Source organism: Ixodes scapularis, unplaced genomic scaffold, assembly GCF_016920785.2.
Source record: "Ixodes scapularis isolate PalLabHiFi unplaced genomic scaffold, ASM1692078v2 PGA_scaffold5__190_contigs__length_132052651, whole genome shotgun sequence".
In the NCBI taxonomy this organism is placed as follows: domain Eukaryota; kingdom Metazoa; phylum Arthropoda; class Arachnida; order Ixodida; family Ixodidae; genus Ixodes; species Ixodes scapularis.
Window position 1 is genome coordinate 128010657 of NW_024609880.1, and position 26885 is coordinate 128037541.

The 26885-nt window shown below is 47.7% G+C and overlaps 1 protein-coding gene across 1 annotated transcript in view; it reads right to left on the reverse strand.

Moving 5' to 3' along the window:
* Positions 1-25764, reverse strand: part of LOC8039358 (serine/threonine-protein kinase OSR1) — a 68058-nt gene extending 42294 nt beyond the window's left edge. The window contains exon 1 of the mRNA XM_042294113.1: positions 25165-25764. Within this exon, the coding sequence (XP_042150047.1) occupies positions 25165-25217 (53 nt within the window). The 5' untranslated portion in view covers positions 25218-25764. The remainder of the gene's footprint in view (positions 1-25164) is intronic.
* Positions 25765-26885: the final 1121 nt, after the last annotated feature.

Genomic DNA, 26885 nt, shown 5'->3' on the forward strand with positions numbered 1-26885 from the left:
TTGGGTTCATTCTACCTCGATGGGCCTCCAGCACTAAAGCTTCACGATAAAAGCTGCGCCGGTTTTATCGAGCGGTTTGACACCGCACCAACGTGCGGTGTGACCGCACACATTGAAGATACTGGTGGCGCCGTGGGGTGGCGATGCGATTATTATCGCCGCAAGAGTGCCAAAACGTGGCGTCGCCTCCCCCCCCCCCCTCCCCCCCCCCCTTTTTCTATCCTTTTTTTCTTCTTTATTTTATATTAGCCAGACGAAAACTGGCGAGTCAGTGGTTTTAGGCCGCGTGCCTGATATCCAAGAAAGGTGCTGTGCGTACTTTCTCAGATAAGCAGACAAAGACGGCAGAGCGCAGAAGCTAAATAATAAAATGTTCATCATCATCATCATTCGCCAAACTTGCACCATCACGCCGGTATCTACACTTTGTTGCACCTAACTCTGGGAGCAGCCGGTGCTACGAGCCAGAATGGAAAGAATCACGATTTTTTTTACCAAATCAATCGAATTAATTTTATTTAGATCAGAGTTATCGTATATAAATTAGATTAATTCGATCTGAATCACTGTAGCTAGAAAAATAGTGATTCTTTACAAGTATAGATGTATTTTGCCACATGACAGATCGGTTGATCAGCTCATCCTATCACTGATAACAATGCGCACTGATAACAATGCAGAAGAAAGAATTACTGTAAATTTAAGGTGCAGTCCAATAAAGCACTTTTTATTGTTGCAATCCTCGCCATATTAAAACAAAACCGATTCTTTTTTTGTTGGATAATCGAAACATTATCTGATTTTTTTTTTCATGTGTTCGGACTTGATTGCAATAATACATTGTTTTTCTAGTTCTCGTTTCTTTCTTTTACGTTCGTATTTTGTTGCCATAGGATGTCACGTAGCTGACGAAATAAGTGGGAAAATAGAAATCAAGCTCGCTCCGATTTGCTCAGAAGAGCACTTCATCTTGATAGTTGTCAACCTTTAATAAATCTTTTTTGCTCGATAAATCTCGCATATAAATACAAAACACATGCGCATAGAAAGCATCAAATTATAGACAAACGGTAAATACAAGAAAAAAATATCTTCGGGATTATTTTTGCGGCCGAAGGTTCATTTAAGTCATCGTAATAAAAGCGCTCTAATTTAAATCACGATTTAAATTATATTGATCTGTATTATCCACCCTGCTACAACGGGACAAATGGCGTCAAAAGCACAAAGCTATATGGGTTTCGTCATGTTTATGTACGTGTCATCGCTAAACAAATCACGTTCGGGGACTTGCGCTCTAGTATGTGCGTTTTTGCTTGCCTTTGACTGCGCTTTGTCATATGATCAAACGAAGTATACTTGTAATAAGTACACATTTCTCCTCCTATCTTTAAAAAAAAAAAAAAATTATATGCGATAGCACTTTTTTTATCGTCCCTTTGTCGTGCCGCTCACTAATGTCTTTCCCAACTTTCTTCCCTCTTTTCGATTTTTTTTGTTTTCCATGCGAGGGAGCAATGAGCGAGTTAGACCATGGGAAATTACGCCGACGCAACAAAGGACGGTGACGAAAGGAAGAACCGGTTGCGCCGGAGGGACGAGACATCGAGGAGCCGCGCGCCGACGTTTCCGCGGTATAGAGCCGCGCGCAGTACGCGGTCCTTGAAGTCTCTTGACCGCCGGGCGCCGCGGGCCTCTCAAGGCGTCGCCGAGCCATTCCCCTGTTATTTGAGCCGTTTGTAAATACACACGCAGACCGGCGCTGGGATTTAATAACGCGGCGCGGAATTCAGCAGCGGCGAGCAGGCGACGGCTCCGTTGCACCTCGCCACGGACTGCGGTGGACGCTACCAGCTATCTTAGCCAATCCGATGCCGCCCGAGTGTCACGTGACCCTAACTAACACCACAGAGAACAACAGTCGTGGCCCGCGACTATCCCTCTCGGTGGAACGTCGATCATCACAGTATGATCACGCCGACTCGGCAATTTATTATTTTATTTATTCTCAAGGCCGACGAATTACAGAAAGGAGTAGACAAAAATTAAAATCCCCCGATGCTTTTTTTTTTTAATATTTTTTACAAGTAACGAGAAGTAATACAAATGACGAAGCCCATTGTATATATAGGAACAAAATGGCGCCATTTATTTCCTTGCGCCGCCATTCGCTTCCTAAAATCTCACGCAGTCCGCGCTTCGAAGGATGTCGCTACCTGTCGGAACCTCTAGGAACTTTAAGTGACTAACGACACGAATAAACACGTTGGAACAAAATGGTTGGCATGAGAGTTTTGAACCAGTCTGTGTCGGTAACGGAAGCGATGGAGGCGGTGAGGTGGTTCCAGTCCGTCGAAGTCCCTGGGAGGTGAAGGAACCACAGTGCAGATTGGTGCGGCTGCGGGGCACGCCAATCAAACTAAACGACGGATCCGATGCCGAGCATCCTTCATGATCGGCCAAACGCTCACGCAGGACTCGGGTCGAATCTGTGTCTTCGCTCCATCTCGCCGCGATGACGTCAAGATTCTAGCGCACCGGCTTTTGGCTTGGCGGTGTTGGTAGCGATGCGCAAAGCGCTCGGTCACGTGACACGTCCGCAGCCTCTGATTGGCTGTCCTCTGTAGCGTCCGGTCCATCGCAGGGCTGAGGTGGGGCATGGAAGGCAAGCGTCGGCCGGCGTCCCGAACTCAAGGCTGCAGACAGGCCGGCGTCGCGCAAATTTGTTCGAAAATAATAAACGCACGACGAAGACGGAGTTAGCGTGTTACCGCCCATCATCGTATGGAAGGAGAAAATCCTCGAGAGGATGCAATTATGTCGCTGCCCGCGCGAACTGGGCGACGGGCGCGCGATGATTTCGCAAAGAGATGGCGTCACGGTGCTTCCTGTCTTAAAGCGTTGCAGTCCGTGCCATCGGTTTTCTTTGTTGCAGTTCTTGTCTGTTACGACGAGAGGACACACTGTCGCCATCTATCGAGTGGAACACTTGGCATTTCCGTATATTTTATTTTTTAAAGTTTTCTCCTTATGTTAGAAACGACCTTTTTCTATAGATACTACGTCCATTTGATCCCGTAAATAGTGCAAAACCTTCAAATTTAGCTGCCGCCCGTATTTCGCTGCGGTGCATTATTTATTTGCGTACAATAATGAACAAAAACACATATATTACACAATTTTACGAATATATATGCAGCTGGAACATGCAGGGTCACTACCGGCTTTATTACGCTTTTATTGGAGATAAGTTTTACGCTTCCGTTTCAACTTAGACGCGCGTGCATAAGCAAAGTGTATGGGGACACAAACTAGTAATTTCGGAAGTCTACAGCTCCAGGATATTGTCTGCAACCAGCATTCGTATCATATGTAATGACATTACTTAGTTTTACACCGGAGCTGTTAAGGGCTCGTTTTCGCAGGATCGGGTCCCCCGCAAAGAAATGAAGACACCGAAGTCTGGACACCTACCGCCATCTATGAGCGACGGCGGAAAGCCACCTATCTGGTTGCTACCGTCGCTCATAGATGGCGGCAGCGTTTCCACTCTGGCTTGCCGACTTGCGGCCGGCCATTACTTTCCATTGTATACAGCTCCGCTGGTCTTCCTTCTTCACCAGAATGGAACGGCTGAAAGTTTATTTATCGGTTCTCTATCGGTTTTAAGCATTCATATTGACTCGCTCTTTGGTCATGTGGCATAGATGATGAACGCGTTGAAGACGTCGGGTTTCTCGAGTTCACGGTGCTACAGTCAGATTGCTTTTCTAAAATCTCGGTACAGCATCTTATAAGTCGAACGGCTTATTTCCGTTGACTAGAACAGCCGCGCAACAACTCCGGCCGTTCGGTGTTGCCGCAAGACGCTTCTTGAAAGCATACGGATGGACACTGTGGGAGAGGAGGAGAAGGTGACGTCAAAACGCCGAGCCCTGTTTTCGGCACGCGCGTAGGAAAATTTAAAACCGGAAGATGAGCACACATGTCCGCTATAATCCGAGAAAAATGTTCTTCGAAACAAATATTTTCAAAAATATTTCCAAGTTACACCGCATAAAAAGTAAGTCGTACAGATTGTTGGAGAATCCCTCCCTGTCCCTCCGGCAGAGCCGTCGGTGGCGCGCGGTGTTCCCCAAGTGGCAGTCAGACGCTTCCATTAAACGGTAGCCCTTTTCCTGTTTTGTCAAACGTAGGCACGCCTCGGCAGCGTGAAGGGGGAGAGGGAGTGAGAAGAGAGCGAGAGAGCACAATGGCCAAGGGGGCCACTTGACGCACACATAAATCGAGACGTTAAACTGACGCTGACGCCAGCGTACTTGGGCGCCCCGCCGCGTCGCCGGAGCAATATTCGGCCCCAGGGAATTTTTCCATTCCTATATACTTTCTGTTTGTTTTGTCTTCAATATGTGCGCTCTTACGCGAACAGGCCCGCGCGAGGTAGACGAGATTCGACTGGCGCGACGTAACGCTACTTAAGAGGGACCTTTAGCAAACCGTTAACGTGTTCCGCGTACCGCACTGCCGGAGCCTTTGAACCATGCTTTTAAGTGCGCGCCCCACGATCACGGTATCACCCGTGTGCGCGCTAAAAGCATGCTTCAAAGGCTCCATTGGTGTGGTACGCGGAACACGGTAACGGTTTACTAAAAGTCCCTAATGTCTGTTTAGACAACGAAGAAAAAAAAAAGTTTACGAAGTAAAAGCGACCACTGTGCGTAGCGAGCTGAGTCATGTGGTTGCTGCGCCGCTTGCGTCACGCTGCCCCAAAGTGCTTATCGGGTTGCATCTGCACGCTTCAGCAAGGTGTGAGGGGTTCGCGCCAACGTTGAACTTAGAGTAAATTTAACTCTCTCAGTATCGCTACAATAGCTCAGGCCCCTTTCACTGCCGCGTTATCACTGGAGACCTGTGAGAATCTTTTAAAAGCTTAACTTGTGCTGTGTGTCGATCGTTAACAGTACTGGGAAGTTCCGTAATATCTCTCGTTACAAAGTTCTAACATAACGCTGCCGCTTAGAGCAGTGCTGCTAACGGCTGCTCACGCTGTGATTTCGAAGCATACTTTTAAGTGCGCATCCGGACACCGCCTCCGAGACGTAACGACCAAGATCTTTCTTGCTGTGACGTCACGAATTGTAATCCTGGTTACTGATCGTTAGTTGCGAACGACAGGTTTCCATCGTGCGTGTAAAAAGCACGGTGAAAGCTTGGAGTCATCACCATCTTAAACCAGCACCGTGAAAGACGACCGTCCAACATTACTTTTACTTGCATCGATGAAGAAAGACGGTCATAGTGAGCGTTTGACCAATCATTGAAAGCCGACCACAGCGACGCTTTGCGTCGCGGATGTTGCTTCTCCTCAGCACACACGTGCACTGGAGAGAAGCAACATCCACGGACTGGACGTTTAGTTTCTAATCCTGCGTATCTCGCTTTGCCGCAGCGCAGTCGGGTGCTGAGGAAAAAAAAGAAACGCTCTTTCAGAGCAGGTTAATTGGTTCACGCGTACGCGACGTATATTGGCGAATTCCGCGGGTAGGTTTGGAGTGACCCAAAACCGCTCCATGCTCGCGCGTTTAGAGCAGCGAATGCTAGCTCTCGTTTGCACGCGCATAGAGATACCAAGAAAAAAGCTCTCCGTAACCGCTTACAGACCCCTTTTCGAAAGTGTGCCCTCCATTGGAGGCTGTCGAATCCCTGCACAATGCTGGACACATGTGCGAGCTTCTTGCGTTCGATTCCGCCCCGGCAACACGAGCCCTCGTGCAGAGGGAGCGCAAGTCGAAGCTATTCGCTCGCGCCACTTCTACATTCCGCTGTGTCGGTTGTTCCGCCATTGTGCAATGGATCAGACATTTTTTCTCTCTTTAATCGGCACGTGACTTGCGAAAGGTGTGTATGATGGTAAGAAGTTATTTAGGGTTATGGGATTTCGTAATCTCCTTTTGTGAGTTAGTCGGGTATACCTTTCGATTATCGCTCGCTTTCAGTAGGGCAGCGTTGAAGCGCGATGCGATTTGCGAATCAATAGTGGCTTTCTGGCCCTCGGGGAACAAATGCGAAAATCAAATCACGCGTGTTGATGTCATTCCAAGGTTGCGCGCGACGCCATCAAACCAGTTTCACTCTAACGTGTCCCGCCAAGTAAACGAGACCTTATTGTTTACAAATCGACTAAGTGTTGCGCCACTTCTTCTTTTTTTTTTTTAATTTTTATTGCCGCAGTTGAAGGAACGATATTTACGACCACGCGAAGAAGTGACTCTATGCGCCACTTTAATCGTCGGAAGTCCGATCTTACGGCACCCTTGAGGCTCGGCTGTCGCTGTTAGCGGTGTACAAATACGAACGAAAGTGCAGCGATGAAAATATCGAAAATGTAGTTTAATTATTATTTGTTTTTCTTTTTTATCGCTTATCTTGGAATAGGTGCGTTGTGATTTGAGATGGTAACGTTCCTGTCAACTCTCTGTCGCAATCATATTAAAATATCAAGAAACAAAATGTTCGTCAACGCCGAAATATATTTAACTAATTTTCAGTTTTTTTTTTTTTTTTGTTTTCTTGCCGATTGGTGGAAAATTTGTTCCGAGTATATTTATTTGTGCTTTTCCGTAAAATACGGGAACTCAGAAACCACACTTTCGAAGTGTATCATCAAGGCGAGTTGTTTTGTACAAGCTCGCGGAGGACACATGTAATGGTGCGTAAGGGGGTATTCACACGGGGAGGAATCCCTCGCCTTGCTCACTGGGATGCGCATCACGTGGTAACAAGATTAGGCTTTTGCGTGGAGCCGCACTGACGTAGACGTCCCGGAGGATAAGGAAGCTCTTGCTCGGGCTGCACAAACGATCCCCTACTTGGCGTGGGATCTGTTTACAGTTGGCGGTATTCAATTCGCGTTGTCTGTCAGTTTTACTAATTTTTGTTTAGCGAGATGCCGGCGGTGGCATCGGGATCGCCTAACTTGTTGTAGCTCGCGCTGTTGCGCCTGTCGTCTGGGGCGCCCGAAGGAGTCTTCGATATTTATCGATGCCGTCCTCAAGCCGCCCCTCTTATAACTGGTTTTTGGTTCCACGACATTTGCGTTGCATCCACCTATTCACGAAGCGTCTTTATTTTAGCAGGAAGCAGTTCGTCGTCTTTTCCTTCTAACAGCGCATAATCGCGTATCGCCGTTTCATGTACGCCTCCATTTTTATACTCTCGTCAGCGGGCAGCGAGCCCTGTGGTCGAGAGTGCGACCGTTAAATGCGCCTGATACAACACTGACATCCCTTTCGTCTCCCCGTCGTTCGTAGCGGAGGCAGTCCCACTGGTTCCGCCGATCGCTGACGTCAAGCGCTACCTTCCCCGAAAAGCATCCCCCGTGTGAAGTGGTATGAATACCCCTAAAACAGTAGATCACATTACACAATATTATTAAGTACATGTCTAATATCCCATGCGATGTCCTACGCGTTTATACGAGGAAGGACAACTAATACTCAAATGCCAAGGATCCGTCGGCAGCCCGACGACAGCCCGAGGCTTACTCGTATTTTTTTTTCTCTCGATAAAGAAAGCCAGATAACATTGCTGCACATAGCTTCGTTTAGATACACATAAAGAAAATGATAACGCACCTTTTTCATTGCTCATAAACAAGAGCTAAGCCAGACAAAAAAAAAAAATGCCGAGAATAAAGAAGCCGTTTCGCTCGCTCGGATGTGACGACACAAGTCATCGTGTGTTCACGCCGTACGGTATTTCGCACTCGGCCACCGATCAGCCATAACCACGAAGAGTATTAGAGAGTTTTAGTGGATCGTTCCGATACCTCCGATAGCACCGATAACGATACTATGCATGCGCAAGGGAGGCGGTGGCGGAGTATCGGGTATCGTTATCGGGGTCATGGGAACGATCTACTAAAACTCTCTATTATCTTACACGTGCCAAATAACATACTGCCTTTCAAGTACAACGAGGATATATTGGTGCGAAATGATGGTGGTGTAAAGTTTCTGGCAGCGAGTTCTCGAGTCCAATAAACGGCGTTATCAGGAGCAAACATACAGGCAAGTGTTCTCGCGTTGTTGGACATAATCGACAGGCGCAACGGCGTGTCATTCATTCCAGCGAGCGATACCGGCCAGCCTACGGCACGAACGTTGTTATCAACTTATCTCGTCCATCGAATTTCTCGCGCTCTCTTTCCATCGCGAGATAAGGTAAAAATGTAAGAAAAAAAACAAAACGCACAAAGCTAAAAAAAGCAGTTTTTTGTTTTTATGTTTTTTTTTTGCGTGCTAACGAGACAGTGTTCGCCGAGGACATGACGACGGAACTGTCTCCGGACACGTTCCAGGCATCTTGGAAGCATGTTTTCTTCGAGCATGTTGGCAGACAGTGTTTCTGTGACCGCCAAACAAGGAAGAAACAAGGCTCAGACAGTACTGTCTGTAGACTGCCCTTTCTAAAATGCTTTAGCAGCGCACCCTTCCGGAAAATCCCGGGAGACCTCGCGACCATGGGAATTGTCATTAGTTGTTATAATGTACGCTAGAGCTTCAACTGGTGCTAGTGTGCTGACGCAAATTGAACCACCAGTCGAAAATTTACTTCCGGTAATACATTTCTATGGGAAAAAGTGAGTGCACTTTTTCCCTGCGCTCCATCGTAAGAGCAAATATCCCGAATAATTCGTACGAATACTATAGGTAGCTTGGAACATTTGTCCGTCAGGCAGTCGAAATAATTGGTCAGTTACGGCGTCTTTGTTTCCAATTCATGGCATTAAAAACGGTGCTAAAACGGCTTCGTACATGTATTTTTGTGCACTATCGGACACTGTTAGCGCGAACACGACGTTGACGCTTTTAAACATGGGGGACATACGCGCCAAACGAACGAAGGACATCTGGAAAGCAAGAGAGACGGCAAGAACGACTCAGTAACAGTGGATCAGTAACTATCCGTGCATGTATGATCAAAGTAAATTGAAGGTCACGTAATATATTCAGAGTCTAAATAAGTAAGTACCGCTTTATGTTTATGCTCCGTGTGAAGATGCTTGTTTAACGTTCAAAACATCACCCGCACGCTCGAAATCTTTGGGAACAAGTGCCCGATAAAAGCTGCCTAGCCGGAGTAAACAATACAAAGAGACACCTTTCATAGCCCACGTACTTTATCCTTTACGTTTTTTAATTTTTTTTTTTGTCGAGCCGCGCCGGTTTAAACACTACCCCGTATTTTAGTACACTGTACTAAAACGACAACATCTTAAGCCAACGTCAACTTCGTCTTCGCCTCCCGGTTAGGTACCTCACAATGCGTCAAGCGTACGGCGGGGGCGCCATATATTTCCGGAAGGGTCTATAGACTGATCTCACAGCCAGTTTCATTACGCCACCGCTTCCGCCAAGCATCGCGGGAACTGTAGTCTTTCTGCACACGCGAGAACCCCACTGGAACGATCTTTTGAACTGACACCTGCATCCGATGAACTACAGCTATGCCGACGTCACACATGCGTGGAACGTCAAGTGAGACCGGTCTACACTCGGACTCCACTTTTGCACACATTCTTATCATTGTGAGATACCCGGAATAGTGTCTCGTCCCGCTGCTAGTGCAATTGTGAAGTTGGAAACCTTGCCGAGGTCAGTTTCTTCACGGCAGAGCTGTGGCGCCATCTCGGGCCACTTGGTGAAAGCGCGCACTCAACGATAACCGGTTTCTTTTTTCCCTCTTTTTTTTTTTTTTTTTTTTTTTTTTAATGCTAGTTATTACCGTTTGTATCGACATCTGCTGCCTGTAGCGAGAAATAATTTTAAAAAAAAGTGCGAAAAGTGACGCGTGATGGGCACCACCGAAATTACGATGGTCAGGCGACACATTTTTTGGCTGCCGATTAACGCAAATGTGAGTAATAGAGCACTCGACTTGTGAGTGATTTTAAGGCAACATTTCCGCTGTTTCCGTTCCAAATTTTATTACGCGATTAAGATATGTGAACTTACACTGTATAGAAATAGGGACACGCAAAGCCGCATTCCTACTCATTTCTCTCCTCACATAAAACAAATGGTTTCTATTTTACAGCGCAGCTCTTAGGCACCCGTTTCCGAATTGAGCGGCGTTGACGTTGGCGTAACCGCGCGCGTTGCATTATGAGACTTCTTTCCACTAAAGTTAGCGGGAAAATTGACGTCACGACATCGCGTCACGTTAACCATGAACAAATTAAGCGGCAGGAGGAGAGGAGGAGGAGGAAGAGGGGAGGCGGAGAGGGGGAGGGGAGGGTTCGGAGGAGGGGAATACCCTCCCCTCCGTACCCTCATGTCCTCCTCCTCAAGAGCTGCGCTCTATTTTCGCATTACAGAGATTTGTAAACATATTTTTTTATGGCTACTTTCTTATTTTTATAAAAAGAATTCATTACTTCAATGCATACGAAAGAGTCGCGCGAAAAGGGTCGCTGGAACCTGTGACGGGGCATTTCTGGCAGAGATCACTTTTCAGAGGAAATTCCCCATAACCCAATGTCTCCCAAACTGAGGGTCGCGACCCCGATGGTGGTCACGACAGGTTCAGTGGGTGGTCGCGAAGCAGTTTTGGAACATAAAAAATTTCAAACTTGTCTTTTCTGCTGTGATGTCGATGAAAACAAAGCACAGGTCGTGGCTCAACATTGAGCCAGAACTGAAAGTTGCGGTGTTAGAACACAGCTTCCTAAAACGAGGGCGGTCCGCCATAGGAAACTAACTTTAGACATTAGAATCAGTAATTTCTGTTGGCATACGCCCTTTTTTTATATTTTGCGATGTTGTTTGCCCATCTGATTTAATCTGGTTCTTGGCAATTAAAGTTTCAGCGTCAGTGTTGTACACTACAGCTCATGCACTGGGGAAAACAAATTATGCCATGACAAAAAACGAGGGGGGGGGGGGGGTTGTGACACAATATTGTAAGTTTATGATGGGTCAGCAGAGTTTGGGAAGCACTGCTATAACCTGTTCGTATAACAAACGAGGGAAAAAAAAAAACGTATTTTCGGTGGTAGTGATATTTTGAAAATAAAGTAATGAATCAATTGGGGCTTCCGATGAAGGGTAGTTTTATTTTAGGCCCCCACACAAAAGCGTACGTCTGTGAAATTGACCGTAAATCATTCACTGTTGTTGAAATAGAACCATTTGCGCTTCCTCCACAGAGACAAATATTTTCAGTAACAAAAATGTCCTGCCGCTGGGACGCTATTAATTCTACAGATACGCCCTCATTCTTGAAGTGTTCTCGCTTCAAGGATGAGGAACAATCTGCCTGGTCCTGGTATCGAACCAGGTCCCTGGTTCGATACCAGGCGGATTTTCTCAGCCGCGCACCAGTCACCTAGTTGTGTTCGGAAGTTTGTGCTTTTCCTTTGTCCCCCTTGGGATTCTCGAGGGATTATTATCGTTATCGAAATAGAGACACGTAGGGACGGAGATTATCTCTCGCACTGGGTCAGCTTTCCGTAGTATTAGAGCTCAATAACGACGAGATGTAGCGCAATGGAAGATATCACTGACACCCTTGGGGAAACAGCCTTGGACCTCTCCGAGAAGAACGCATTCCAGCCATTCCAACCTGCTACGATGACCTCCCTCGTGCCTAGCTTCGGGCCTTCCGATCAAGCTACTCCTATTATCTGATTTCCATTTATCTAGAGTACGAAGGAAGCAGCCGTCGATAAGATGATCGAGGTTTGATAAGACTTTGTATTACCTGTGCACCAAACCACACTTTGCCTCGAGGCTGCAACTAAGAACAAATACAAGGCGGTTTACTGCTCTATTGGCCGTATTGATGTTAAAAACAAACGTTGACGGTCGAAAAGAGAAAAAAGCGCTGTCACGTGATAAGAAATTTTGGCCGCTAAATGGCGAAGTAAATGTATGACTATAGTCGGTGACAGGTTTGGAGTAAAGGGGAAAGAGGTGGGAGGAGCATTTACTTTATGCTCTTAACATGTAACCGACTAAAGACCTCGAGGATTTCGATACGAGCGTATAGACCAACTCAACTGTCTGACGTCATACCACTGCGGGGGCGCTGCTGTCGGTACTGCGCATGCGCCGACGCTTGTCTTTCCCGGATTTGGTGTCTAGGCACGCGCAATGCTCACGCTTGGTGTAGGCAAATGTTTGTAGACAGTGCGTTGGTCTATAGCGCAGCCACGCTGCTCATAGACCTGTCACACTGGTCATACAGGACATAAAACGCACGATGTTCACTGCAGGCATGCTGGCAGAATGATCTGCATGTTCAAAGCACTTCGTACGTATGTACGCTTGGAACATATGTGCGGACAGTTTTTGTACGGCTAATGCGACCCTCCTAGAAGGAAGAAACAGGCCTCCGACAGTCTCAGCAAACTGCCTTTCAGTCGCAGTGTCAGCGCGGCTTACAAGAAATGCTCGTGCGTCTACTTTCCCTCAGAACACCAAAGAAGAAACCGTGGACTGTTGAACAGATCTTGCGGGACAAGGACTTGCCTAAAGTGCCTACATGTTTCCAGAGCGGTGGAAACATGTAGGCACCCTAGAGTTGCCCTTTATGGATTCGAAATCTCTCAGACACGTACATGTTTCACCCGTTCAATGTAACTTCAAAATAATTTTCAGTGTTTAGGAGCTCATTGGTCGTTCAAAAACCGTCTGCAGACAGGTTCGAATCGTACAACCTGCTTGGAACCTGTTTTCTCTCTCTCTCACTCCACGAAGAGCCTAGAGGTTGGACAGAAAACTTTCGTGAAACGTGGCAGCGGCTTTGACCGGCTGCGCTCCCCTCTTTCTGCCCGTAAAGTCGACGAGAGCCAACACCTTCCAGAAAGGCGTTAGGCCGCAATGCTGATTCGTTGACGTCATCTACGAGAGGCCAACGCGGAAAGCAGTTTGGACGCGAGTGCTGAGTCGGTGTTCGGCAGGGGCTCGGGTTCTCGCTGATTGGGCACGAGTCCCAGCCGAGCGCTGACGGGACAGTCGGGCCCAATCCCTGATGGAATAAAGAGTAAGTAAACGGGCGAGCTGGTTGATGTTGCACACATTTGATTGAGACGGTTGAGACGTTTTGTCGTCTCCGGTTTTTTCAAATATGTCTAATCCGTGTTTGCCTCTTTCCAAACTTCTTGAACACTGCGGCTTTGTCGTCTATAGGAGGTGCTGGGAGAGTACGTGTCCATCTTGCGAGGAGTTTTCTTCACTCCCTTAATGCGCACAGCGATGGATTCATTCTTATGGCGATTCTGTTTATGAAGAAGTGGGACACGAATGAAAGCATTGTTTCGGGTGCGTGTATGTTTGTGTATGTATGTGTTTAGTATATGAAGGACTAGAGCACGTACTGTGGTGGACATCATAAGTTGAGTCTAGAGTTGAAGTCGTGTCCGAGAAGAGACTTTTCGTGGCGTGTCCACTTTATCGGTGGTGCCCCCGACGACACGCGGGAGGGCAGGATGCACCGAGAGCGAGATTGTGATACACGAGACACGGCCCGCGATACCCGAAAGGGGAACCCACCACGCCAGGGGGGTTCAGACGGCGCCAGCGGCGACCGTCAGCGCAGGATTTCCTGTGTCGACTTGGGTGGAGGCGACATCGAGGCGCCGTTCACCCGCGTCCCACGAGCGTCGTCGCCCTGCCTGCCCAACAACGCGCAGTCGGCGAGAGCACAGACGCGGCAACCAATATCGGCTGTCATTCTTTTTTTTTTGTCTCTTGCACGCTCATTCATCTTGGCTTGTACGAGGGGGGGGGAGAGCACGTGTTTGGCGACTGGGGAGCGTGGAAAAAGCCCCAAGGACGAAGGAGTTGATGACATGGCACTCGAGCCAAGCTGCCTCTTCTTACAGGACGCTGCCCCGTTCCCGTTTCATGCCACTTTCACTGGAATTGAGTGTAATCGATTGTCAGCTTTCAATCGCGGCTCTAGCGCCCAACCACTGCTCGTCGGCGATGCGAGAAGTTCGTGTTCTGAGAAATGTCCTCTCTCTTGTCTTGAGGATCGGACATGCCCACCTAGGCAAAGTTTATTTAACCAACGCTATTCGTATAAAACTCGGAAGGAACTCCCTGCGGGGTATTAGATTCCGAGATTTGTTTGCGTCCTGCTACAAAAACGACTTATCGTTTTTTTTTTTTTTTTTCGTTTTTTTTTTTTTGTGTGTGTGTGTGGGGGGGGGGGGGGGGAGGAGAAAATTATGAATAGGCTGCATACTTTCTGGTTTTAACCGACAAATACCATAAACATCCTCCAGTGTCGAAAAAAAAAATCGGTTAAAACCGGAAATTACCGTTTTTTAAATCTTTTCATCCTACGGCAGATTTTCTTTTTACTTAAAACTTACATGTAAATGTTCGTCAGACTCGTTCTTTCTTTCTTTTGTTTTAAGGTCGTCGCTTTGGGTTGATTGTTAAAAATTAGAATGGACTCCCAAGGTCTCTTAGTAATCGAGATGTGTTTTTTCTGTGAGTGTTTGTTACTCTGATCTTCAGTTTATGTCTCCAAAAGTTTGGCCTCGTTGTGCCCTTTCGTAGATTGCCCCGTTGAAGGTTGCCGTCCGTCTTTGTGGACCCTATACACCAACTCATGTTTACAAACAAACCGGAGCGCCCGAAGCGCCCCTAGCGGACTCCACCGGCGCCGCGCTTGCGCGATGGGGGTGTGGGCAAGAAGCTCGCCGCCGCCCATAAACAAACCATTGAAATGCGATGTTGTCGGCGTCGGTCTGAGTCCCCGTGCTCTTTTTGGCGTTGAAATTGTTTATTCTACGTCATCCTAACGATGTCTGACTACTTTAGCGGCGTCAGCGAAATTACCGAGGCTCGTTACACCGCAAAACTTAGCGTGAATCATCTGACATGCGGCGATTCATTCCGCGTGGACGCCGCAGATTGTACGCTAAAGCCTGATTCACATGATGAGATTTCGCGCGCAATTTTCAGTAGCGACGTCGCTCGGACTGCAAAAGCGTGAACCGTAGCTGAGATGTCGACGTCGATACTGAAAATCGCAAGCAGAATCTAACCAAGTGAATCAGGCATAACAAGTCGGTGATGGCCACTGGTAACAATGATCAACATCTCCTTGTATCTACTGTTTACGTCCAGCCTGCTTACCAACCTTCAAACTTTGGTCTTTTGAGGCCTGCACTTACTTCTTATCGCAAGCACCAGGCCCACGTTTGGTCTACGGGCCGGTGTCCTCTAAAAGAGCAGACGACAAGCAGAAATGTTTGAAAGAGCAGACGACAAGCAGAAACGTTTGAAAGAGCAGACGACAGTTCGAACGATCAGGCGGCCGTTTGAACTTGAAGACGCACTGAACGTAGTCCGCAGGTGGTCCGTACAACTTGACGATTTTCCGGCGCTCCTTTTGGAAGAAAACAAATAAATTTGATGACCAGAAGTATCCGTGAATTCAACCCAAAATGATTCCCGCCCAAGCAATCGTGGTCCGATGGCGTCTGGTTTTCCCTTTTCAGTTTTCACGGCACATATCCGCGTTCTCGGACGAACCGAGTGCATGAAAACTGACCTTCAAATCTTTCTCGACACTTTTGGTACAGCCCCAGTCGCAGTATTTTGACGAGAAGGCAGGTTTTTGTCTGGTTTCTTTCAAAACAACGCAGGAATACACGTCTCACATGGGCACTTCCGCCTGCAGCCCAGGACCGGAAGTGCGTCCGACGCGCCACCACCGCGGCGTGACGTAACAGAGATGAGTTCGTGGATAGTTTGCCGTTTTAAAGGGTCTTGCACGTTGTTTGCGTCGAAGCGTGTCCGGGCGGTGGGGGGGGGGGGGGGGGGGGGGGGGGGGGGACATTTGTGGTTCTACTTTGTTTCGGCTTAGGTCCAGCACTCTAAAAAAAAGCCCGTGAGTCTGCTCTCCCGCACAATATTCGGAGAGCCAATCACCGCAAAGTTACGGAGGCAGCTCAGCGAATGACGATGCCAAAACATATATGTTTAGACCAAAAAACGCAGTCTGAGTTGCGACATTAAGCAATGAAAGAGTGGCGCTTTTTTGGTCTAAACATATGTTTGGGCATCGTCATTCGCTGAAGTGTCTCTGTAAGTTGCGGTCATTGGCTCTCCGAGTGTTGTGCGGGAAAGGAGACTCACGGGCTTTTTTTAGAGTGGTACGCAGCCGACGCTACGAGGAAATGGGTCCAGTCAAGCAGCGTCAAAAGCACAAGTCACTGGGCCTTTTCTGTTTATGATCGCTTCAGCGAAGATAGAACATGTACAGAAACATGACGAACGCAATGGTAGCGAGCCTTGGAATGTATGCGTTCATATATTACAGTAATGAAGTCTGAAGAATATTGTGTACCAGATGTAAATGAAAGTTAAACCGTTTCTCATCTTGATTGTTCGTTTTTATTCGCGATTTTTTCCGTCGATAAAAGCCGTTTTAAGCGTCTGCACGAGGCAATTCAGCGAAATGCACCGGTATTTTGAAAATAAATAACGCCGAAATACGTTCGCCGATTTTTGACATAAGTAAGCACCGGCACGTATACGGTCTAATTATGAATGACCAATATTATGCTTGAAGAACGTTGTGGCCGCCAGTATGTTCGAAGTTTGTATCTCTTTGGGGCGTCTATTTTGTCATTATTTCAACATGAGTGGCGAAATCGGAAGTCAATTCCCTCTGGCTGCGCTGACATTTCCGTCGTGACTGGTGAGGAGGAAGGTCACACTTGTGTGGTATGCTGGAGCACGCGCTTTTACAAGCGCAGGAAGTGCTTTTCTTTCGTAAACGCTCGCACGCGAAAACAGCAGTCTGCAAGAATAACATCTCGCGCCTCTGCTTTTTGATCACGATGCAAGGAACACATTTAGGTGATGTCACTCGCCACTCTCGCTGGGCGGAAGGCCCAGACGGATTGTGTTCGGTAGAGTTCCTGTATCCTACATACGGTAGCAGCGTTGCGCGTTCATCCTCGGGGCTGGCCGTTGCGCCGGCTTTCCTGCACGACCCTGGATTCTTTGCTCGTCACGTGACTGAATTCGGCTAATAGTGGCGCCGCGCATGGAAAACAGGAAAGAAGGAGATCAAAAGAAGGGGAACGTACGCCGGGGCGCGTGCAACCAGAGCCTTTTATTGCGCGCAACATCGGCGAGGCGACCGTATCGGTGGCTTTCCTGGACGCTGGCATTCTTTGCTCCTCACGTGATCGATCTCGGCGAATAGCGGCGCGGCGGCACGTGGAAAACAGACGCGAAACTCTGGCTCCCATAGGGAGCTTATAGACGATTTCTTTTTCCTTTCGTTCTCGTGAGTTGCGCATCTGGTATGCGGGACGAAACAAATAATAAAACATTTCAATCTGGAATACGCGAGAAAATATAGGTGAGGCACAACAAGAATGTGCGACAATCACGCAATTTCCGTAACCCTTCCAGCGGCGTGGAGAGATCAAAAAGGTATGTTTTACCGCATACCAGAAGAGACGACATTCAAGATGGCTGCGCCCTTGTGGACAAGGTGTATACATTAACAGTAATGTTCGGAGCTAGCCTCGAACCAGGACCGGTGTGTTTAACACCGACGTAGAGGGCGCCCCGATCAAGAGGCCCACAGTGAAATAGAAGAAACAGAAAAGGCCCACGTTCGCGAACGGCGGACGGCGCGGTGATGCCTCGAAGGTGAGCGGACCTCATAGGAAGAAACCCTCCATGCTGATACAATGGGGAAGAAGTGATGATATAATGAGGAAGAAGCGGATAGATGGGCCTAGAGAGCCTCAAGTAAGAGTGCGTTCAGCTCGAACCATGGAGAGCGTTTGCAATTTAATGGCGGCGTTAGAGATGGCGGATCAGACCCCTTTAATTTCTCGTTTAAAAAAACACTTATCCTATCGAAACAAAAATGGTGTCTAAAGAAAGGATTTTTTTTTCACGTAAAATATTCAAGCATCTCCAGGGCTGCATGTTTAACGGGAGTTACGTCGAAAAACCACCCGCAGGCCCATAGACCTGCAGCAAACCTTTTCAGTGAAATGGCGCTCATAAACTCGTAGCCCCGGGCATACCCCGGGCGAGCAGTTGAACACACTCTTACTTGAGGCCCTCTAGATGATGATAATGATGATGACGATGACGTTGCAGCTCTTTCCCTTTGGAATGGGCGGGCTCGAACTGAGTTGGTACCCGAGTCTGGGACCCTGTGCGTCTAAATGGCTTCTGACGTACACTTTTTTCCACCAGCCCTCAAGCTTTTCTTTTCTTTTTTTTTCGCTTTTACAGTAGGTTTGTGCGGACTGCTGAAGATCACGTTCGACTTTGTAGCAGGCCTCTCTGCGTGTTCTCCCCGCCCTGTTTCGTCGGGCTGCTGCGGTTTTCCTGCTGGTATAAAGAAGCCCAACGCCTCAGCCAGCGTCAAGATGGCCCCCTGATTCGGGCGCGATCTATCCACCTTCAAGAGAAGCGCCAGGCGCGCCGAATATAATCTGGACGCTCTGCAAATAGAGTGGCATCACCTAAATGGGATTTTAGCATCGTGCTTTGATCATGGGCTCTGACTAGGTCCACTAAATAAGCTCCGCATCAGAATATATAACGACACTTCATCCATCTTGGCGCTTAAAATCATGGTTGCCAGTTATCTGATGCTTTATCGGAAATCGCAAGAAACGCTTTTCCGTCCTCTCGAAAAAATAAAAGAGACCGAGAGAGAGCAAAACAATATCACCTGAGCTTCCCTAACACTGTACCTAAAGCTGAGGAAGTCGCATTTTTATGCTGGGACGACCGACAGTGTCGTCTGCTCTGGACTAAGCGCCAAGATGGCAGCACCCACTAGCAGATCGCGGTACGGAGGGCCGATTGGTGCCGATACTTTAAGCGCAGCTTATTTAGCGACTATAGCTCTGACCATAGGTTTCGAACGGTGCTCCCACGGCACAAACGCCCGTGCAACCAAAACACATACAAAAAAAAAAAAGCGCGGACAGAATTTTTTTTTTAGGTTAAATTGATTTTATGTTTTGTCATTCGTCGAGCTCTCTTCGCAGATTGCAGCGACTGGCTCTTCCAAATGCTTTGCGGGAAAGGAGACGCACCAGAATTCTTAGAGTGTAATATTTCAGGTGTGAGCTGTCACGTGGTCCGCTTCGTTGCTCTATTTTATTTATTTATTTATTCACTTACCCACAGCGCCTAGCATTACGGAGGGGGGGGGGGGGGGGGGGGGCACGAAAACAAAAAAATAATCATATCAGAAAAAGCACATATGCTTTTTCTGATATACACCCAAGAAAAAAAAAATGACACTGGAAAAAAATCTTACAATATTTGGAAAAAGAAAAAAAAAACACGTTGTCCATTATTTTTAAAGTTTCTGAAGACAGTTGGTTCCATTCACCAAAGGTTTGAGAAAAAAAAAAAAGAAACATATTTTAATTGGTTTGTTTCGTATTTGTACTCGCCCACCTTCCGGTCGAGGTCAACTCAGTGTCATCCATATAATACGGGGAGAAAATGTAGTGCTCGCTATGTATACCAAATCTAAAGTGATAAATATTATGAAATATTTTAATCGTATTTTTTTCTTCTTATTTGGAGAGATTCCCAACCTAAGGATTGTTTCACAGGTGGCATGCTGAGTTCTCTACTGTAATATCTAAAGACGTATCTAGCTGCTAATTGTTTTAACTCACTACAGTTTATTCCTATCGATTGCTGTGTGTGGCTCCAAAATTGTACACCCATGAGCGATATGAAGGTGAACAGCCCTCTTCTTGTTTTTGACGCTCCTGTAAGTTTTGGATCAAGCTCTGTTCCAGAAGAGGGCTAGAACGCAAAGTTTAGAACCCCAATCCACGTTCCATTTGAGACGTTGAGAGTTAATATAGCTTTAGGGAGACGTAAAACAGGCAAGAAACCAGGTAAAATGTTCACCTTCATATCGTTGGCGGTTGTACAAGGGTGCTCGAGAACCGACCTAAGGGAACTTCAGTGCAGCAAATCCCGTGCATTTTGCTAGAATTCTCTAGTATTCCGACGTAAGAAGCCTATAAGACTTTGCGAGCCTTGACTGCTTTAAAATCTACATCCCGATGCCAACATAAACACGGTGTTAGGTACATACTCCTAAATATTTGTATTAAAGTACAGTTTGTAAGAGGGGGGGGGGGGGGTTATTGTTGATAGCGTCAACACCATTGGCACGTTTTATTTATTGTGAACCACATACATACAGAGTTTTTCTATGTTCATTTCATGGCATCGCATGTACCTTCTGTCAAGGTCGCGTTGCAGCGCATAGCTCTCCTCCACACTTTTAGTTTATCGATACTCTACAGATATACACGACACAGTGATCTGCAAAACAATCTCACGCAAGAAGTAATATTTGCCGAAGCATCATTGATATAAGCGGCTAGTTGGCTCAACGGCTAATTCGCTTTGATAACATTCGAACGTATACATCAGTATCTCGAGACACGGAATGAGCAGATTCGCTTCCTGCAGTCGCTCGGATGCGTTGAACTTGAAGAGGAAATAGAGAAGGCGCCGAAACGTGAAGGAAGGGTAGCTGCTAACCCGACCGTCCTCGTTCGTCTGATCGGTTGTCAGCCGGAGGGCGGCAGAAGAGGTCAGGGACTCGCTATTAATACGCCCTTATCGCGTGACACATTCCGCTCTCGCCTTTATGCATGCGCGCCCGCCAACGCGTTTAGGGCTTCGCAGATCCTGGCTCGTTCAGAGATAGCGCCCCGCCGCCGAGTCTACGCTTTAAATTAAATCGTTTGTTTGTTTGTTTTTTCCTGCATGGCGATGCAGATTTTGCTCTGAGACCTTCCTTTGGCGACCGGCGCCGCACTTTCTCGGTGGGGGTCGCGTTCGGTTTTAGGAAGAGATAACTGTGTTGTGTGTTCTTTTAGACGGCGTGAAGTCCTCCCGAATGGGGGTCTGGGCCGGCTTGCTCGAAAAAGTTTCAGCCGAGACTGGGTGAAAGAAAACAGTGTATACGAAGGCTGGGGCGCGCGAGCGTCGCGGTTTGAGTCCCGCTCCGCTCGTACGCTGGCTTTGGTGGTGCTTTCTTTCGCCCAGTCTCAGCTGAGACGCTGTTTCTATCAAGCCGGCCCTTCCGCTGTAGAGGAGCAACTTAGTCGGCGCAGTATACCTTTTAACGTGTATCAAGCCGTAGTGATTACACGAACAAACGCCGGCGTGATGCTCGTGCACATTGGAACGGACAGTATACTCTGTTTCAAACTTAGTGTGCAACGCTGTCAAAGCTATAGGGAGTATTCACTGGCGGCCATAGCTGTGTGCGCGACTGCTGAGCGCGTGCTGACGGCGTGCTTCCATAGTTCTTTCGCCACGTGCATTCCGCACCACCAAGATTGCCGGTCTTAGCAGCCTATTAACTTGAGCTCGTTCCGAGCATGCGCTCTAAACATCACCCTCAAATATGGCGTCCAGTGATTACTCCCTACTGGCGCGAGCGCGTGGCTTCATCTATGGTTTTGTTTGCGCGAGAACGCGTGCAAACGATCAACGAAATCAAGCCCCATGCTCGCGCCAGTAGCTTTGACAGCGTTGCACACTAAGTATGAAACAGAGTATAGTGAGGATTGAACCCAGGAACCCTGGCTTTTATATGGTGCGATCTTTCGCTCCACGTGCCCCGAGCTGCGGTGTACTAAAACAATCGGTCACCCATCCCCCTTCGAAAGAGAGAAGAAGCATAAGGGTACTATTTGTCCTATACGCATTCCTGTATATGGCTATACTTTTAAAAGCGGCGTTAGATCCTAAATTCGCCTTCTGCATTCGAAACAAAACGTTTTTGAGCTCACTTTCCTACAGTACACAGAGGCAGACCATCACCGGGAACAATCGGAGGATTTCAGCGAATGACGCAGCTCAGAATACAGTTAAATCTGAAACTGGCGATGGGCGAAACGAGCCTGACGTTTCATTCGCTCAAAGTACCTGCGCACATCGGATCGTTCAGGTCGATTCTGAGCGTCGTTATTCTCTGCAACCCTCCGATTGTTCGCCGTGACGGGTTGCAGCCGTGTGTTGCAGAAAAGCGGACCAGCTAACTTTCTTCAGAGTGTATTTCGACAATGCAACCATGTGTGCCGGTATGCCCAAAGTTTGTAATATACAGGGCGTTCCCGAGAAAATAGAACCGTGCTTTTCGGCCCCGGGACATTAACAAGGCATCGCAGAAAGTTCAATCTTCGTAAGAATCTGACGCTAGCGTTTGGGATAAAACGGGGAAGTTTGAAACCATCAAATTACCCGGACAAAAACAAATTATGAGCCGATGTTTTTCTATGCCTTATATGGTCAAAACAAGAAATGAGATTGGCGCCTGCAGCATCTATTTAAGGGAAAACACTTGTCAGCATAAAAGATAACGGTATCCCTTTCTTGCGGTCAAGTGTTTTTCACTGATATAAATCCCAGATGTATCCACAATGGTAGTTCTTGTTCTGACGATATTAGGCCTAGGCGGACGTCGCCTCATAGAGAAATCTCGTCTTTCTCAATTACGTCTTGATCCAGGTAGCGTTTCTCAAACATTCACGTTCTATCCTAACCGCTAGTGTCTCATTCTTGCAGAATTTGCGCGTTCCGCTATGCATACTTTCTTTACCCGGTTCAAAGAACACGGTTCTTTTTTCTCGGGATTAATCCTTGTACCGTTATATTACTGTAATAAGAGAGGTGTGTAATGAGTTTCGAGACACTGTAGCATCCCACAATTCTTTGAAACAGGAACTTACGCGTACTAACATACCAACAATTATCACCTACACCAACAGCCAGAGACCATATCCATACAAAGGTGTTTGTGTAAACCAAAATAGTAGACTTTCGTACTTTGTGATACGCACTACAACACATAAGCTGCATGATCTGTGCGGGGAGGATCGGTTGCCGATTTGCAGATATTCCTTGCGGGCTTAGAGACGTTGTTTGTCTCCGTATTGTCGTGTCGTGAATGAAAATGTACTTTAGGACTGCGGTTAAGAATGACTCAAAATTTTCCGGTCGTTTATATCACTGCGTGTATAATAATCCTTTCGCCTTGTAACCTTGTAATCTGAATTTTCAACGCATTCTTTCATGATAAAGATAGGGATCAGTGGCCTAATGCGGGAGCACGTGGAGCGAAGGCTCGTATACTGCAGAGCCTAGGAAATCCTGGGTTTAAATCCCACACCAGCACGTTTCGATCTGAATAAGCGTCGTATACCGGAATGCGGTCGTGTATCACTACTGCGCAATGCACGTTAAAGACCGCAGGCTAGAAGTCTATATGGCACTGGCAAAATTTCTTATCTTCAGCGGAGACACTATGACGCTCGGTCGAGGCTGCTTCCGGTAATCTTCGCAATGGAATTATAATAATCTGTAATCTGTTCAGTTTTTTTTTTTTTTTTTTGTGCCTTTTAAATAGTTGTTTAAACTACAGCGACGCGAGAGCGTGTTACGCGCTTTGAACAGACTGAAAGCTTGACAAAATGGAAGTGAAAACTCCTATGCACGTTACTCATCTCGCTCGCCGTTCCGACACGCAAAAGCGTATTCACGAGGTGTGTACATTCGAGTGAAGCAGCTAGACTCAGTCGCGGACAAAAATAAGAGCTTACGGATTGCATAAACTTCCCAACCATGCGGTTACTTTTATTTCTCGTTTTTACTTTTTTCATTTGTCTATAAGACGAAGTTGCCGTGCAGCACATACTACTAAAACAAACTACTTTGAAACCGGATTATTTTTTTTTTTTGCTTCGTATTCGTTGTAGGAATACTAAATATAATATAGTTCGTACTCCGTGCGAAATAAAATTTTGCAGTTTCGTGCTGCCGAGCGCGTTTCTTTAGCACGCGTTTCGCACCATCGAGTTTGTTTTTTTCTTGGCAAGCAAGCATGAAAACCAGCATGGTGCGAAGTCCTATTGTAATCAAACATTGCGATTGACGAGAGCTTATAAATAATTAAAATAACAGACATGCGCCAGGGCACTGAAACGTCTAAAGCAGGGGTCGCATACACCGTACAAAACACAGTCGGCAAACACTAGTCACCGCAGTATCCGTGGTTCGAATGCCGCCTGCTCAAGTTCCATCCTTGCCGCGCGGCATTTTAAGCTCGGATCTCGTTGTGACTCGCGTTCGAATGTGTGTGCAGACTGTCTTCCGCGCTTCGAATGCCGCGCGGTAAGGATGGAACTTGGGCACGCGGCATTCGAACCACGGATACTGCGGTGACTAAGCAGTGTGACCCCGGCTTTAAGCGGGAGTCCTATAGATCTATACATACATCTATATATACATGCACAAAGAGACATGCTGATTATGATGATAATGATGATCTTACAAAAGAACACAGTGTTCGCCTGCAGACATGACGACAGAATTACCTTCGGACACGACGCCTGATAAAGCATCTTAGAATCATGTTGGCTTCATACATGCTGCGATCATGTCTGCAGAACGCTTTTGTATGACCGTCATAAAAGGAACGCCGGTGTGTGCAGGCTGCCTTTTGTATCATGTATCGGCAGTGTTGTAGAGCTCCCTCCAAAACACAAACGAAAGCTCGATCCTATTTCAATCTTTGAACCAGTTCCCGTCACAAGTTCCCGCGGTTCGAAAGGAATGCGTTCTGGTGACCATTTTCTGATATTGAAACGCGTCCTTACATTAGCGTTACATTCGCTTGGAGTAATTAAATATTGCGCCGGATAGTCCATAGATAAAACAAAGCGAGCGAGCGGAAAAGATCCACATGGAACTACGTGCTGAGTAATCACCACGATAGCATTTTTTTTTCCAGTTCTTCGCTTTTGACTAACTCCCGGACACTTCCCCATCCCTCCAAGTCGGGGGACGAAATAGTCGATAAAAAAAATACTAAGTGCCTACTACATTTGGGTGAAATGGCACATAAATCGACACCTGCCGTTCCCTCGAAAACGTAACATTTCCCGTTCGAGTTCAGCCGATGCAAGATGGAACGGCGGCGTTCCAATTCGTTCCTCCTCGAAGGAACGCGTTCCGGGAACCTCGTTCCTTGGAACGCCGTTCCGATACGCCCTAGCGGCACGACAGCGCGGCTTTACGAGGTATAGATATGCCAGAGCCTGACCTTTCGGAGAGCACCCAGGGCGAACTTGGAGTCTGCAGCAAAGTCTTGGCCATCGCGCGCTTCTTTTTCGGCCTCCCAAGGGCGGTCCTTCGAGAGCCTCGTCCGTTCGGCGAGTCGACACGCGCACGAGCACCGCGTGCCGACGAGTGTCGCGACACTTTATAGGCTCCGCCGCTCCGATGCCGGGCTGCGCGCGAACTCGTCGCGAATCACTGCGCAATCTCGCGCGACTGAACTTCCTCCCGTCGCACTGGGCGTACCGTAGATCCGTGGCGCGCTGTATAGCAGTCTACGATACGTCGCTATAGTCAATACACTGCAGCGAGCCTGCTTGTGTGTCGTCGCGGTAGTTGTCACTTCCTACGGAGATTACAAAACGTCCTCCGAGCATATACTGTATACACATCCACACATCCGAACCGTTCCACTTCCATCCCTCCTAACATCAGGGGAGGGGGGGGGGGGGGGGGGGGGGGGGGGGGAGGGGAGGGGGGGGAACCCGGCTACGCCCGGATAATATCATCGACACGTCGGCGGCGTCACAGTTTCTTCGTAATCAGCTTCAGCCGGGTACGAGCTTCGGACGTCAGTAAAGAACATGGATCCCTTATCAGATAAACGGCGAACCTCTTGTCGCAAGTCCGTGCTTCGCAGGAAGCCCGAATGGATCGCTGCCATTCGCGGTCCATTGTTCCAGAGGTGTTGACAAGATGTCGCGGAGACATGGTTTCCATGTTTTTTTGTCGCGCACGTACTCGGTTTCAGGTTGGCTGCGTTTACATGGATGCGACAGTACACATTCTAAAAAAAAAACCGTGCGTCTACTTTCCCGTACAACACTCGGAGAGCCAATCACCGCAACTTATGGAGGCAGCTCAGCGAATGACGATGCCCAAACATATGTTTAGACCAAAAAACGCAGTCTGATGACACTATTCAATCCAAGCGTGACGTTTTGCATTGCTTAATGTCACAACTCAGACTGCGTTGTTTGGTCAATACAGGCACTTAGCCGGGGGGGGGGGGGGGGGGGGGGGGGGGGCATGAAGCTTCCCCCCCCCCCCCCCCGAAATCTTTCATTTTGCTGAGACCTCCTCTCCCCCTCCCCCTCATAGAACATTTTGTAGAGCATCGAATTGAGAGGAAACCAATCACACGCATCCAGACCCTCTCCTTTTTTCTTTTTTTTGCTCTTCTACCAAATCACAATCACAATCCTGTCTCGATACGATGCGCTACGGCCGAATCCATGCTTCCGCGGCTCACTCTCTTTTGTGTTTTACGTTTTGACGTCAACGTTCGGCCGAGCTAGCGCGACCGATTTCTTTTTTTGCTGAGAGGTTTAGCGATTTGCCTTATCGTGGGGGGCGTTATCTAATCGGAAAATGGGCTCGTTCTTTTTCCTGTGTTGTGGCGTATTTACGACGAGCTAATCGGCACTTCTTCCAGGTACCGAGTCTTTCGGTGCCGGCCTAATCTGAGGGCCTCTCGTGTCGATGCCACTCGAGTCGGCGTAATGCGGTCGCGAGACAAGACCAGACACGATGATTTTTCCACTCGGTTTATCTTTTTTCTCGTTGGCGCAGCAAAGTCGCGCAGATTGGTTGATTAGATGCAACGTCGCGGGTCTAATTCGGTGCCTGGTTCTTGTTTGCGTCGCAGAAAAGTGGCGCAAACAACACGCGGACTCACTCGTATCGGTGTGCGCGGGTTTAAAGATA